This window comes from Myxine glutinosa, chromosome 11, assembly GCF_964187855.1.
Source record: "Myxine glutinosa chromosome 11, kmMyxGlut1.1, whole genome shotgun sequence".
NCBI classification, from domain to species: Eukaryota; Metazoa; Chordata; class Myxini; order Myxiniformes; family Myxinidae; genus Myxine; species Myxine glutinosa.
The window spans coordinates 27,696,117-27,712,652 of NC_136271.1; the positions used below are offsets into that span (position 1 = coordinate 27,696,117).

Below are 16,536 nucleotides of genomic sequence, written 5' to 3' on the forward strand. Positions count from 1 at the left end.
GCCAGAGGGTCAGTATGAAATGGGTGAATCCTCAGGTGTCCGCTCTGTTGAAGGGGAAATCACACAATGGTAACCGCACATATATATCTATATATAAACTCACCACCTTGCTCAATTTTCCAAGGTTGTCTTCACATTGATAATATCTCACAAAGATATCAAAGCTTCTTTCTTGAGACCGCATTTTCATCAATCAAACAATCAATATATTCAATTCAATTTATTCAGTTCAATTTATTCAGTTAAATTTATTCAATTAAATTTATTCAGTTCAATTCAATTATTCAATTTCAATTAATTTATCAATATTCATCAATAAATCAAATTAATCATTTTGGATGACTCCTTGCATAAGCCCTTTCCCCAATGATGTCAGGACAGGTCCATCTATTGACTGAGATCGAAGCTCATCGGTCGTCACCTCTGGTTCATACCTCATGTCAATTGACGAATCACTGTTCTGTCCTAGGGTCATATCTGACCTATTTTTCCATTTTGCCTGGTCTTCACAAATTTTCTTTGCAACCACTAAAGGCAACTCATCCTTCATTCGTGAGACTGCCAAAATGGATGGCAGATATTAAAGTTCTTTGGGAAAAATATCTCATCATTTTTCTTTTAATAGTACCCAAATCTCTTGGCAATATAACTTTTGTAAAACTCCTGAAATAAGACTGTAAAATTCCTTCAATCATGCTAAATTTTGAAACTCCATCGCTTGTAACACCCAATTTATCCCATAGGGCTTGAAAGTTCTTTCCCAAGTTCATGCAATCATTCTGCATTTGAACCCTATGATATCATTCATAATAATCATCATGATTTTATAGTCATGGTCCTATCATAATCATCTATTTAAAACGAACATTTCCTTTATCACCACAGCTATGTGGTATAATCAACAATAGAATAAAACTGTACATAGCAACAGGCTACCTCATGGCCACTTAGTATACCTATTGACAATAAGTCATAACAATATCGAATAATCATTGAACAATTAAAAAATCGCTTCCACTGCTCCAGCCGCAGCATTCGTCATTTTGTCTGCTCATCCGCGTGACCAAAACGAAATAAAGGGAGCTCAACCATTACACAGCGCTTTTAACGGCGCATGCCATAGGAACTCAACACAATTTCGACTCGGCCAGAAAAACGAGCAAATTTTGCAGGATGTTAACTGGAATTAGCCGTGAAAATATATACAAAATACACAAAAATACACACCCACAAAAATAAACAACAAAACCCAAACAAACCCAAGGTCGACCATCTTACACAGTAAATTACATCATTTCAGCATCGTATTGATTGCTGAAATATTCCAGGGTTTATACACACCTTAAAAGAGGTATGCTTTGTGGTGTTGCCCCCTCCCACATTTATTCCAGGGTTTATACACACCTTAAAAGAGGTATGCGTGGTGTTGCCCCCTCCCACTTTTAATTACTCATTAAATTACTCATTAAATTACTCATTAAATTACTCATTAAATTACTCATTAAATTACTCATTAAATTACTCATTAAATTACTCATTAAGTTACTCATTAAATTACTCATTAAATTAACTTACATAGTTTCAGCATTGTATTGATTGCTGAAATATTCCAGGGTTTATACACACCTTAAAAGAGGTATGCGTGGTGTTGCCCCCTCCCACGTTTATTCCAGGGTTTATACACACCTTAAAAGAGGTATGCGTGGTGTTGCCCCCTCCCACTTTTAATTAAATTACATCGTTTCAATTAAAAAAAACATCGCTTCTACTTCTCCAGCCGCAGCATTCGTCATTTTGTCTGCTCATCCCCATGACCAAAACGAAATAAAGGGAGCTCAACCATTACACAGCGCTTTTAATGGCGCATGCCATAGGAACTCAACGCAATTTCGACTCGGCCAGAAAAACGAGCAAATTTTGCAGGATGTTAACTGGAATTAGCCGTGAAAATATATACAAAATATACAAAAATACACACCCACACAAATAAACAACATTTATTCCGTTCAACAGAACAAACATTTCCTATATCATGACATGCATGTCTTCAAAATTATATGACCAAGAGAAAAAGTAAAACTAATTAAAACTGCGGGCAGTGATGATCCGGGGACCATACCGCTCCATCCTGATTGGATGGGTGCGTGCTAGAGTCGTTAACAACGACAGTCCAGATCCGATTGTTCAAAATTTCAACTCAATCGATCGAAAAATGAACGCAGGGATGCATTTTAAAGGTGCAGTGGCACTAACTGAGTTGCCACGAATATGGCCACGAAATTGCCAATATGGCCATCACAAAATATTTTCCTTAATCAATTGGCTCATAGCATAACCAATCTGCAAGTATTTCATCCGAAGATGTATCTCTGAGGAATTTTAATTAAATAAGTCATTTATAAATCAACGAGTTAATTTATTAAATGATTAATCAATAAATCAAAATTTTCCTTCACAGCCACATCACTTGGTCAGTGTCATGTCCAAATATCAGCTTCCTTACTCAAAAGGTGCCTGAGTTAATGTAATGTAATTACTGTAATAAGATTACTGCAATTACTGTAATGATTACTGTAATTACTGTAATTACCGGAACTGTAATTACTGTAATTACCTCAGGTAATTACTGTAATGTAATTACTGTAATGTAATAAGAAATGTAATTAATTAAATAAGTACTTCATTAATCGCTAATAATTAAATAACTCGTGAATTCTTATCCGATTTACTTAACATTTGAGTGTCCCCAAAACGTTGGAGCAAAACGTTGCAACAACGAAAGTGAAACGTTGTAGCGACGTTGTGGAAACGTCAGCAAAACCCAACATTTGAATGTTCCCAAAACGTTGGAGCAAAACGTTGCAACAACGAAAGTGAAACGTTGTAGCGACGTTGTGGAAACGTCAGCAAAACCCAACATTTGAATGTTCCCAAAACGTTGGAGCAAAACGTTGCAACAACGAAAGTGAAACGTTGTGGCGACGTTGTGGAAACGTCAGCAAAACCCAACATTTGAATGTTCCCAAAACGTTGGAGCAAAACGTTGCAACAACGAAAGTGAAAAGTTGTAGCGACATTGTGGAAACGTTTTACAACAACATTATTTCAATGTTGCAGGAAAGTAATGTGAAAACGTTGAAACAACGTTGTGGAAACGTCAGCAAAACCCAACATTTGAATGTTCCCAAAACGTTCCCAAAAATGTTCTCTCTCTGTCTGTCTCTCTTTCTGTCTGTCTATGTCTCTCTCTGTCTGTCTCTCTCTCTCTGTCTCTCTCTCTGTCTATCTCTCTCTCTTTCTGTCTGTCTCTCTCTCTCTGTCTGTCTCTCTCTGTCTGTCTATCTCTCTCTCTGTCTGTCTATCTCTCTCTCTCTGTCTGTGGTTCTCTCTGTCTGTCTCTCTCTGTCTGTCTATCTCTCTGTCTGTCTATGTCTCTCTCTGTCTGTCTCTCTCTGTCTATCTCTCTCTGTCTGTCTCTCTCTCACTTTCTGTCTCTCTCTGTCTATCTCTCTCTGTCTGTCTATCTCTCTCTCTCTGGCTGTGGTTCTCTCTGTCTGTCTCTCTCTGTCTGTCTATCTCTCTGTCTGTCTATGTCTCTCTCTGTCTGTCTCTCTTTCTGTCTGTCTATGTCTCTCTCTGTCTGTCTCTCTCTGTCTATGTCTCTCTGTCTGTTTGTCTCTCTCTGTCTGTCTCTCTCTCACTTTCTGTCTCTCTCTGTCTATCTCTCTCTGTCTGTCTGTCTGTCTCTCTCTATCTGTCTGAATATCATCTTTATCTCTGTCTGTCTCTATGTCTCTCTCTCTTTCTTTCTGTCTCTCTCTCTCTGTCTCTCTGTCTGTTTGTCTCTCTCTGTCTATCTCTCTCTGTCTGTCTCTCTCTCACTTTCTGTCTCTCTCTGTCTATCTCTCTCTGTCTGTCTCTCTCTCACTTTCTGTCTCTCTCTGTCTATCTCTCTCTGTCTGTCTGTCTGTCTCTCTCTATCTGTCTGGATATCATCTTTATCTCTGTCTATCTCTATGTCTCTCTCTCTTTCTTTCTGTCTCTCTCTCTCTGTCTCTCTGTCTGTTTGTCTCTCTCTGTCTATCTCTCTCTGTCTGTCTCTCTCTCACTTTCTGTCTCTCTCTGTCTATCTCTCTCTGTCTGTCTCTCTCTCACTTTCTGTCTCTCTCTGTCTATCTCTCTCTGTCTGTCTGTCTCTCACTTTCTGTCTCTCTCTGTCTATCTCTCTCTGTCTGTCTGTCTGTCTCTCTCTATCTGTCTGAATATCATCTTTATCTCTGTCTGTCTCTATGTCTCTCTCTCTTTCTTTCTGTCTCTCTCTCTCTGTCTCTCTGTCTGTTTGTCTCTCTCTGTCTATCTCTCTCTCTCTGTCTCTCTCTCTATGTCTTTCTCTCTCCCTGTCTATCTCTTTCTCTCTGTATTAATTTGTTCAACACTGCAAGTTACATGCATTCTCAAATCCATGATCGTGCTGAAAATATCGTGTACGACATTGGGTGGTTTGCCATTGCCTTCCCCAAAGCGCTTAATTATTGTCTTTCATTTAACCGTGAAGCATGTCTGAAAAGCTTACTCATTTTTATTTTATTTAAATCCCCCTAGCCGTTCCAAAATATAAGCACATTGCAATGGGGGAAAATATAAAAGTGCATTTTTCCCATCCAATTTGACTGAGAAAAAATATCTGTATATAATACTTTCTTTGTCCGCCGCCTTAATCGCACACCTTGAGCGGGCAGCTCAGGGGTACGTCTTCAAGTGCTAAACACATGTACCAGCCTTGTACATTCCACGAATCCTGCACCAAATTTTCTCATACTCACTCAAATTAGATCCATTGCACATATCTGTTCATGAAATTTCACAAATGATCCCAAGTAATTAATATTGCAATGACCTCTAAACATTCCTAAATCATTCCACTTGTTCAAAGAACGTTCATTTCGCAAGAAAGAGCGGGGGCAAGAGACAGTTAGCCGAAATGGAAATGAGGGACAATGAGGGACAGTGAGGGAGTGTCGGTATGCAATTTTCATCCAATCGCCATCTTTCACAATAATTCTGGACCGGCATGAGATGGCGTTGTCTGTCATTAATTTATACGTTGATCAAACGAGTTTTAGACATGGCGGGAAAACTGAAAAAAAATTATTTATTTATTAATTTAAAACGGGTGTACACGATTGTACACGTGTACGGACCTTACCGAACCGGCAAACAAATCGCCTCATGGTGCACTTCATGAGCCGATTTGCCTGCAGACCAGAGTAAGGCTCTTAACACCAAGCGTATAACGTACGCATCCTCGCAAGCACACGAATAATAGAATCATTTAAAACGTTCCATCCGTGACTTTTACCTCGGACGGTCGTGACAAAAATACGTTTACACTCCTTGGATTGTCGTTATGTTACCTATATCGCGGCAAGCCCCACACACACATCCTCCACCATGTTCAGAATTAAACACAGGTTCGTATTTCATAATGGACCATCCCCAAGACGCCATGCTTACCTTGGCGAAGTCCACTCGAAATCCAGCGGTGCCTCCAGATTGTCGAGGAAGTGTTGTGAGACTCAAGACTCCAATGATGTCACAGGTTTACAAAAGATCACAACTTTATTAACTGGTTGTTCACTTCATTCCAATACCAAATAACTACCGTTTAACTCAATGGACCAGGTAACTCTATCCGCATAGTCCCTCTTTCGTGGCTGATGTCTTCTCTGCAGCGCCGTACTCGTGGTACGCGTTCATTCCGTCGGGCAGGGCTTCTGAGGATGAGTGCTCATGAGTCAAGGAGATGTTCACTCTTTTATGGGCACCGCAGTATTAATCCTTCCTCCGCTAATCCTAATCCGTTCTCCGCAAACGTTACTCGGTCGCCTCACTGGCACCAGCTCGCTCCCCTCCTGCTGCGAGTTCCATTTACCAAACAATAGGGGGGTGCTCCAGCCTGGGGCTGTGACCAGGTGGACAAGAGATTACCATGTTCATGCACATTCCTGACATTCATTTACGAAATCGTCTATCTGCTTCGTTACCAGTCCCAATCAATGAGTTACCAGTCCCAATCAATGAGTTACATTTCCACAGTACATTTTGCCACGCCACATGTGATATAATCCTGTTGTTGACTTCTTGCTGCAACAGACAATCAGTGACATGGTTCTTTCAACAAATAAATCACCAAAGTGTAAAAGAAACTCACCAGATTGATATACTGAGTTAAGAAAGTAAACCCAAGTCAAGGAAAAATAAAATTTGCATATTAAATGCCAAGTCTGTATGTGCATGTCTATTGCTGCAGCCATTTCTTGTATATACTCACCTACCACGTTTCTTTCACCATAACCAAAACCTCCATGCACCCCTTCAAAACCAGAGATCTTCATTTTCCCCAACATGTCCATTGAGGTTTCCACTCAATATCAAGAGACATCAGTGACAACTAATTCATGAACAATATCCCAAGTTCATCCCAAGATCTTTCTTTCTCCTCTTCACTTAAGTTGACTCGAGGTGAATATGCCGAAATAACAGACATGACCTTTACTCCCATGATATAATAAGCTTAAGCTTCATGATCCTTACATTATATCACTTCACTTCTGAAACATCCTGTATAAACTTCTCTTTCACTAGCACCTGCTTCTGTCTCCTCTCCTCCAGACCAAAATAGCTTATATTTCTCCTTTCCTGTATCGACTCTCCTAGTTCCATGTCCTTTCCATCTCACTTCTTGAACATGTCAAATGCATACTGTAACTTCCTTTGACTTATCATTTTTACCACCTCTGGATCTACCTTTTATTGTTCTACCATTTGCTGTTCCTGCTCTCACAACTATCTCTCCCTTTAATAACTGGCTACTCTGAGCTTCATCAGGCCATCATAACGATGATTGAGGTGACATCGCTCTCTTTCTCCAAGTCGCTCACCACTCATTTTGACGAAGGCAGATAAATGAACCCATGGAATACTTCAGGCTGTACCACACCCATCATTTTGAGCTATCATCATGAATTGATTTCGACCCTTCTACAGCCGGATGCCCTTCTTGACACTAACCGTTTTTCTTTTAGGGATCGTACCCTTAGCATTTGTTTAAGCAACCTAAATCACAAGGGTGCGTGTGAGCAAGCTAGTTTTAAGGCACGAGCAATTTGCTTTGCACACCTCTGTCTTCAGTTAGCAATATAATCCGCACTTGATACACAGATATAATCCGCACAGTTGGAGTTTTGATATCAGAGACTATATATTGCCCTGGACTATATGGGGCTTTTTATAGAGACGGAGCGGCTCATTTCTAAATCTCACTCCAGTCACCACTATCCCTTTTGATTCCGAGCAGCTGACAGTGCAGTGACAAAAATTCCTCTTTTCTAAACTGACAACATCAACTCAAATTCAAGCGTTGTGAAGCCGCCAGATTCGGCCCAAGTTACTTTTTGTTTCCGTGGCACCAAGTTCGACCAAAACATCCTGGTAGACAAGGGATGTTTGAAAAGTTATTGTTTTTCTCTTTAAGGGAATTAATGTTTGTGATGATACATATAATCTTCGATTACAAGAATTCATGTTTCCCCCTCAAACATGAAAATCTAAAAATGCAAAGTGATAATGCCGTTTCTGTCTCGGCCAACCTCCATTACACCTGTACACCAGCAAAATTTCTGGCATGCAGGAAATGGCCTTGTTGTACTTACCTGGCACACCCCAGATACACAGATGTTTATGATTACCTGTTTATGATGTATGCTTGGGTAAGGGGGTCTATTCTATCGGAAAAAAATGCATGCATCTTGTTTGTCCTAATTAAGATTAATATTTGCACAAGTCGATGCTCCTGATAATGATTTAATGATTTGCAGGTGAAATCAATTGATAATGACGCGATGACTAAAGGAATTCTGGAAAGACTTTACAATAAGGGATGCTCTATGTAATGTTGAGGAGTGTTGGAGGGAAGTCATCCGTTCCTGTATGAATGCTGTATGGGGGAAACTTTGCCCTCAATTTGTTCACAGCTTTAAGGGTTTCATTGAGAATAATGATGTGTTGAAAACACGACATAACATCGTCAAATGGCCAAGACAGAATGTCGGCTTTGATGAGGAGGAGGAGGGTGATGTGGAGGAGTTGCTGTACTCGTACCGGGAGATGTCAAATGAGGACCTTCTACTGCTGGAGAAGGAACGCCAGGTGGATCTTAAATATTATAATTTAAATAAAAGAAACCACCGTAATAGTAAAAATAGGACAATAAGATTAGGATTGAGGCAGCACTCATCATAACCTCTTATAATGGGAAATTAGTTTGAAATATTCACATTTTTCATTTACAACACTTACTCAACACTTGCTCTCAGGCTCAAGGTGAGGAGCTTAGGGATGACTTTGGGAATTTCACGATAAGACCATCGTGGACCTACAGGTTCAAGGCACGCCATGATCTGTTGGTTCAGTGCCGCGCGCACACATCTCCCAACATGTACCCGATGACACGGCTGATAAGACGTCACACTTCCAGTCCTACATCATCAAGCTGCTCCGGGAACATTATTTTTTTTCTTTTTTCGGGTGAAAAACAGGGGTGCGGTTAATACACCGGAAAATACGGTATATTCATGTCATGTTGTCAGCAAATCTCCTGGATGGTTCATGAATAGCTTTCAGGTATTCTGCCTGCCCTACTTGGTCAAGTATAAATGTAAAATATGATGCCAGTTCATACTTTAACATCTAACTTCAATGCCCTCAGATCAATTTGTAATGGCCATTAACATACTGCCTGTGATTAAGGTTGCTCTGCTAACATACTCTTAACCAAATAATAGCGAGAACTAGTTTCAGTGTGCCACCTCACTGTGCCATGAATGATTCTGAGTGTGTTCATTGGCACCAACTGCAGAGTTACTTAATTCTTTCAGGGCCAAATATTTATGCTTCTTGAAGAGGGGTGCTCACTCGCTCACTCTGCACCCTCGACCGCAGAATACAAAATATTTTATTATTCAGTGTTGAGATTGTTACTTTTGTTTTCAACTTCCTTATTTTCAGGTGGCCAAAAAATGCTTTCAGTGTGACTCCCGAAGACCGTACCATCCAGTCATCAGCCCGTTGAGCCATGGTATTGAAAATGTGGTCACGTCTTTCGCACCTCATCCCAAGAACACTTGGTGGCAGTCGGAAAACGGTTAGTTGGATTTTTATACAGTCTCTGTTTTCTCACTGTTGATTGATATTTGTATCTCCACCGAAAAGCAGACATTCAAGACGTCTTAACAAAGTTGTTGGATCTCTGCAACATTTCACCCTCACGTCCCACCTCACAACCACATAGTTATCCTCCTACGACCAAGGTGTTTCAAACACCTACTGTATATTCTTCTCCATGTTAGTTCAGACAAACATAATTAGTAGAATGAATCACTTCTCAGAATATTAGCAGCACTGTGTGAAAATGTAGGTGAAAGTATATAGCTTTCACATAGCTGTAATACTGGGAAAATGTGTGACAAGACTGAAACATCACAAAGAAAGCATTACTGCATATTTTAGAATACTAGAAAAATCGCTTGCCTCCTTCCATCTGTCATCCTTATGTTTGCATTATCGGGGCAATTCTAACCCCATGGTGACCCCGATGCAAAAGCACAGAAGGGACACGTGCTCAACATTGTAAGCAATTGTTTATAATCTACACTACCGGTCAAAAGTTTTAGAACACCCCAATTTTTCCAGTTTTTATTGAAATTTAAGCAATTCAAGTCCAGTGAATAACCTGATATGGTACAAAGGTAAGCAGTAAACTGCACGAGGTTAAAAAAAGAGAAGAAAAGTTTAGGTTAGCAAACATGGGAAAATAATGTAAATTGCAGAGTTATATTGTAAACTAGAACGGGCACTCGGTAGAGCGCATACCTTCGCCGCAGCTACTGTTCTGTACTTGGCATGGGAGTGTAGGGAACAGAACAGTGAACAGTTTGGTGCTGATTTCATGCAAATCGGATAAGAATTGACCGAGTTATGACAAAAAACGCACATTTTGCAAGGTCGTGACCCCCCTGACCTTTGACCCCCAACCGCTAACAAGGGTAATGTCTTCACTGGGTCATGTCGTATATCACAAGATCGGGCATTGAATTCTGAACATTTTGGCATTAGTTGCATGCCAATTGGATAAAAATTGACCGCGCTATGGTAAAAATACGATTTTGACCTTTTCGTGACCTTGACCTTGACCTTTGACCCGATTGCTCCCAAAATCTAATCAAATGTGTCCCGTATAATAACCAATCATCCCACCAAATTTCATGCAATTCGGTTGAATACTTTTTGAGTTATGCGAATAACATACACACACACACACACACAGACATACAAATAAATACACAGCGATCAAAACATAACCTTCCGCTTTTGCGAAGGTAAAAATGGTCTTTTTCAGTGAATATGTAATGGGTTAACAACTTACAGCTGTTCTGCAGAAATGGAAGTAAATTAAACCTTGAAAGTTGATGCAAACAATTCCTACAGGTGGCCCAACCTCTGCTGATTACTTGATGACAAACCCCCTGTCTGTATAAAGCAGTATTGGAACAGACAGTTATTACACCCTCTGAAGCATTATTTGGACAATATTGCACTGCAGGAAGTAGTATATTGGAAACTGGAGGAAACTCTGACAGGAAGAGGTCTGGCAGACCCAAAGCCACAACAGAATCAGAAGACAAGTTTCTGAGAGTCAACAGCTTGCGTGATAGGCGGCTCACAGGACAACAGCTTCAAGCACAGCTTAACACTGGTCGAAGTAAACAAGTCTCAGTTTCAACTGTGAAGAGAAGACTTCGAGCTGCAGGTTTGACAGGTCGAGTGGCAGTAAGAAAGCCATTGCTAAGATGGCAAAATAAGAAAAAGAGGCTTGCTTGGTTCATGAAGCACCGCCAGTGGACTACTGAAGACTGGAAGAAGGTCTTATGGAACGATGAATCAAAATTTGAAATCTTTGGTTCATCACGCAGGGTTTTTGTACAACGTCGAGTAGGCGAAAGGATGATTCCTCAGTGTGTGACACCAATTGCCAAACATGGAGGAGGAAGCGTAATGTTCTGGAGCTCTTTTGCTGGATCCAGAGTCGGCGGCGACTTGCACAGAATGACTGGCACCCTGAACCAAAAGGGCTACCACAGCATTTTGCAGCGCCATGCAATACCCGCTCGTATACGTCTAGTTGGTCAGCGGTTCATCCTACAGCAAGATAATGACCCGAAACACACCTCCAGGCTATGTCAAAACTACCTTCGAGGAACAGAACAAGACGGTAGGCTTCAAATCATGGAATGGGCAACACAGTCTCCAGACTTAAACCCCATCGAGCTGGTTTGGGATGAACTGGACAGAAGGGTGAAAGCAAAGCAACCTACAAGTGCAACACATTTGTGGGAACCTCTGCAACAGTGTTGGGAAAAACTTCCCGAACAATATTTGATTTCCATTGTAGAAAGAATGCCACGAGTGTGTTCGGCGGTTACACCTGCAAAAGGTGGCTACTTTGCTGAGTCAAAAATTTAAATTACATTTAGTTAAACAAAATGATTCTATGATTTCTTTTTTTATCTCCAATTGTTTATTTGTTACCTTCGCAAAAGCGGAAGGTTATGTTTTGATCGCTGTGTATTTATTTGTATGTCTGTGTGTGTGTGTGTGTGTATGTTATTCGCATAACTCAAAAAGTATTCAACCGAATTGCATAAAATTTGGTGGGATGATTGGTTATTATACGGGACACATTTGATTAGATTTTGGGAGCAATCGGGTCAAAGGTCAGGGGGGTCACGACCTTGCAAAATGTGCGTTTTTTGTCATAACTCGGTCAATTCTTATCCGATTTGCATGAAATCAGCACCAAACTGTTCACTGTTCTGTTCCCTACACTCCCATGCCAAGTACAGAACAGTAGCTGCGGCGAAGGTATGCGCTCTACCGAGTGCCCGTTCTAGTTCTATGCTTAGTTTCAGTGTACATTGAGACATTAAACTGCGTAAATTTCAATAAAAACTGGAAAAATTGAGGTGTTCTAAAACTTTTGACCGGTAGTGTATTTCTGGTTACCGTAATCTAGGCATTGTTTCACATCTAACAATTGAAGCTCATTGGCAATAAGCAAATGTTCAAGTTTTATGTCGTTTCTTTTGCAGAATTTGCACATTAGCCGAGTTGAAATATTGTTTTCATTCAGGCAAACCATAGCAAAACCCATTCATCTGTTTTTCCTATTCCCACTGCAGAAATGTGAACATCACACTTTCTTGGACTGGAGGGGGCTTCGTGTATGATTTACTAACTTCCTAAATGGTAATGGTACAGCTGAGAATGTAATTTCAAAGACTTTGCAAACGTTAAACAATGCATTGTGTGCTGTGCAGGAGAGGAAAATGTTTCAATCCAACTTGACCTGGAAGCAGAATTCCACTTTACTCACCTGGTGATGACATTCAAGGTATTTGAAGTAGTACAATGAGCCGATTAATGTGATCAGGAATCTTGTGCTAGATGATGTACAGTGACAGATATTATACGTGAAATGTTTTTATAAAGAGCACCATTCTGGTTTTTTTCCATTATGTTGGTGTGTATGTAATATACAAATACAGTCATGTGAAAAAGTAAGTACACCCCATGTAAAGTTTTTACTTTTTCAACATATTTCAACATACAGCTATTTGATCTTCATTTCAACAATATTGATAGATAAAGATGATATAATATAACAAATATCATGAAACATTTATATTTTGTAGTCCATTGTATAATTTAAATAAACATAAATGCAAATTTCGCATGTGGAAAAAGTAAGTACACCCCTACATTTATCACTACTTCAAATACCTAAAATTAGAATCAGGTGCACCAGCTCAGGTGCAAATGATTAGAACATCGTTAGAGAGGATCTTGGAGGAACATGTCTTATTTAAACCTCAGACATTTAGTTTGGTTTGCTCTTTGTTGTTGAAGTGTGCGGCGTCACCATGCCTAGATCAAAAGAGCTCTCTGAGGCCTTCAGAAAGAAGGTTATAGATGCCTACGAGTCTGGGAAGGGATTTAAAAAGATCTCCAAACAATTTTAAATCAATCATTTGACTGTCCGGAAGATCATCTACAAGTGGAGGAGATTCCAAACAACTGCCAACTTGTTCAGGCCAGGCCGCCCCAGCAAGTTCAGCCCAAGAGCAGGCCACAAGATGCTGAAAGAAGTCTCTAAGATCCCCCAGAATGTCATCACGGGACCTACAGGTAGCTCTTGCCACTGTTGATGTCAAAGTGCATGAGTCTACCATTAGAAAGAGGCTGCACAAATTTGATCTACATGGGAGGTGTGCCAGGAGGAAACCTTTCCTGTCCAGAAAGAACATCAGGGCAAGACTAAAGTTTGCCAATGAACACCTAGGCAAAGACCAGCACTTCTGGAACAATGTGCTTTGGGCAAATGAGTCAAAGGTAGAGCTATTTGGCCACAGTACCAGAAGACATGTTTGGCGCAAACCAAAGACAGCATTTGACCACAAGAACCTGATACCAACTGTAAAGCATGGTGGTGGAAATATTATGGTTTGGGGCAGCTTTGCTGCATCAGGACCTGGGCAGATCACCATCATAGAATCCACTGTGAATTCTTCATTGTACCAGAGGGTGCTTGAGGATAATGTGAGGCCATCTGTCGGAAAGTTGAAGCTCAACCGAAGGTGGACCTTACAACATGACAATGACCCTAAACATACCAGTAAATCCACCAAGGAATGGCTGAAAATAAAGAAATGGAGGGTTCTGGAATGGCCAAGTCAAAGCCTGGATCTAAATCTCATTGAAATGTTGTGGGGGGATTTGAAACGAGCTGTGCATGTAAGAAACCACACAAACATCGCACAGCTGAAAGAAATCTGTATGGAGGAGTGGGCAAAAATTTCTCCCAGTCGATGTCAGAGACTGGTAGACAGTCATAAGAAACGCTTAGTTGTGGTTGTTTCTGCCAAAGGGGGCAATACCACCTATTAGAGCCAAGGGTGTACTTACTTTTTCCACATGCGAAATTTGCATTTATGTTTATTTAAATTATACAATGGACTACAAAATGTAAATGTTTCATGATATTTGTTATATTATATCACCTTTATCTATCAATATTGTTGAAATGAAGATCAAATAGCTGTATGTTGAAATATGTTGAAAAAGTCAAAACTTTACATGGGGTGTACTTACTTTTTAACATGACTGTATATATATATATATATATATATATATATATATATATATATATATATATATATATATATATATATATATATACATACATACAGTACGTATCAAAAAAAAGGTAATCCGAATTCAAGGGGTTAATATGCAAAGGTTATTTATTTTGACAATTTACATGTGGTTTACTAATTAAGAGGAGATCCTCAACTTTCCATTGATACCTTCCATGCATCATTGCTGTCACACATGACCTAGTACATGTTCATTGAAAATGACAAGTTCAAATCGCAGTTTTACAAGTTTGGCTAATCGATGCAAGTCAGGATAATTGGTGCAAAATGAACGTCAGATGTGAACTTTTCTCAGGAATGATTGGCATTTATGCACCCACACCTTCAACATGTCCACCTCCCCTTTCAACACAAAGCTCACAGTGGCGGAGCATGCCCTGAACTGCTCGTCTCACCATAGCCGGGTCATTGCGCAAAGCATCCACTTCATGTCGAATATGGCCCTGCAATTCGTCAAGATCACAGGGAGGAGTTATGAACACCATGTTCTTTAAATGTCCCCAAAGGAAATGTCACATGGTGTGAGGTCAGGTGATCTTGGCGGCCATTCCACTGCATGGTTGAGGGTGATGACTCGGTCTCTAAAGAGTTCCCTCAGTCGATCTTGGACAGCGATAAGACGATGTGCTGGGGTGCCGTCTTGAGCCCACCAGAGATATCTGAAGACACCACAAACCTGTCGCTCAAAGTTTTCTCCAGCTGCGGTAAAACTTCATCATTGATCATCTGCAGATACCTGTTACCATTGACATTCCTTTGAAAGAAAAATGGTCCGATCACCTGACCACTTCCACAAAGTCCCAACCAAACAGTCCACTTTTGTCGATTCATGTTGGTGTCAAAATTAAATTCCAGGGGTTGTCCTGTTGGTGCATATTCAAGAACATTATGGGTATTGACCTTGCCGTCCATGGCGAAAGAAGCTTCGGCGCCGATAACGAGATACCGCAGGAAATTGACATCTGCTTCGCAATGTGCTGTCCACCATCTGGCAAGCACCAGCCTCCTGGCAAAATCCCCTGGCATAAGTTGATGCCGGATTTGAATCCGATATGGATGTTGGTGGAGGTCCAGTCTTGTGATTCGGTTGAATGTTGCCAATGGCAATCCCATCCCATTTTGTCTTGCACTGGTATCCCTCGGATGCTCCAAAACTTACTGCCTTACTGCTGCAATGTTCATTTCCAATCGCCCAGTGCGCCTCCTACCGGAAGTCCCCTTGTTGCGGTTGAGGCTAGTGCCATGCTCTTCGTATTTTCTAACATTCGCCCAGATGGTTTTGGCTGCTGGAGGCTCCCTTTCTGGGAAACGTTCCCTGAGCGCATCACGAGTTTGCTGCAAACTTCCATTTTGGTGAAAGGTTGTAACCACGAAGGTCCGCTGTTCAGTCGTAAGTTGAACCATCTTTTCAACACAGACTGTCTCTAAACCCATACACTGTAGGCCCATCTTAATACCCATCTTAAACAAAGGATGATGCAACCAATGATTACAAGACCAGCTTAACAATTTTACATAATCAACTTGGCAGTCGACAAGTAAGTGTCCATTTCAAACTGTCTTGCACCGATTAGCCAAATTTGTAAAAATGCGATTTGAACTTGTCATTTTCAATGAACATGTACTCGGTCATGTGTGACAGCAATGATGCATGAAATGCATCAAGGGAAAGCTGAGGATCTCCTCATAATTGGTAAACCACCACACTTGTACAGCGTCACCTCTGACATCAACTCATCCTGGGAATTCTTCCAAAGTAAATTGCTCTCTCTCATGCACACATTTATCCCATCTCATCTTCAGTTGTCATACCCTTCCTCCCGTCCATGGTACACGGCATCTTGTGGTGGGGCTGTTGCCCAGAAACAACTTGCCTTCGTCTCCTGGAAAGCAAATCCAACGGAAGGAAATCTCATTTCCTTTCATAAAGCCCGAAACAAGTGTGTGTCCACCCTCAGGAGAGCCAGGAAACAATATCTCTCCATTCTCAAGACCAAACTCTCTTATCTGTCTCCCTCTTCCAAATCCTGGTGGCGTCTGGTCAAATCTGTTTCTGGTGTTTGTTCCCCCTCTATCCCCTCCCTTACCTCAAACGGCTACACAGCTGACTCCGCACGTGAAAAAGCTGAATGCCTCAACTCTGTGTTTGCTTCTAAATCTTGTGTCCCAAACCCATCCCTCTCTGTACCCACCATACCCAGTCGTA

At 40.8% G+C, this 16,536-nt stretch overlaps 1 protein-coding gene across 2 annotated transcripts in view; it reads left to right on the forward strand.

The window, feature by feature from the left end:
* Positions 1–16,536, forward strand: part of LOC137436520 (laminin subunit beta-2) — a 280,979-nt gene that overhangs the window by 20,549 nt on the left and 243,894 nt on the right. For both annotated transcript variants that reach the window (XM_068130380.2, XM_068130381.2), the window contains exons 3-4: positions 9,067–9,202; positions 12,435–12,508. In XM_068130380.2, coding sequence (XP_067986481.2) covers positions 9,067–9,202; positions 12,435–12,508 — 210 coding nt within the window. The remainder of the gene's footprint in view (positions 1–9,066; positions 9,203–12,434; positions 12,509–16,536) is intronic.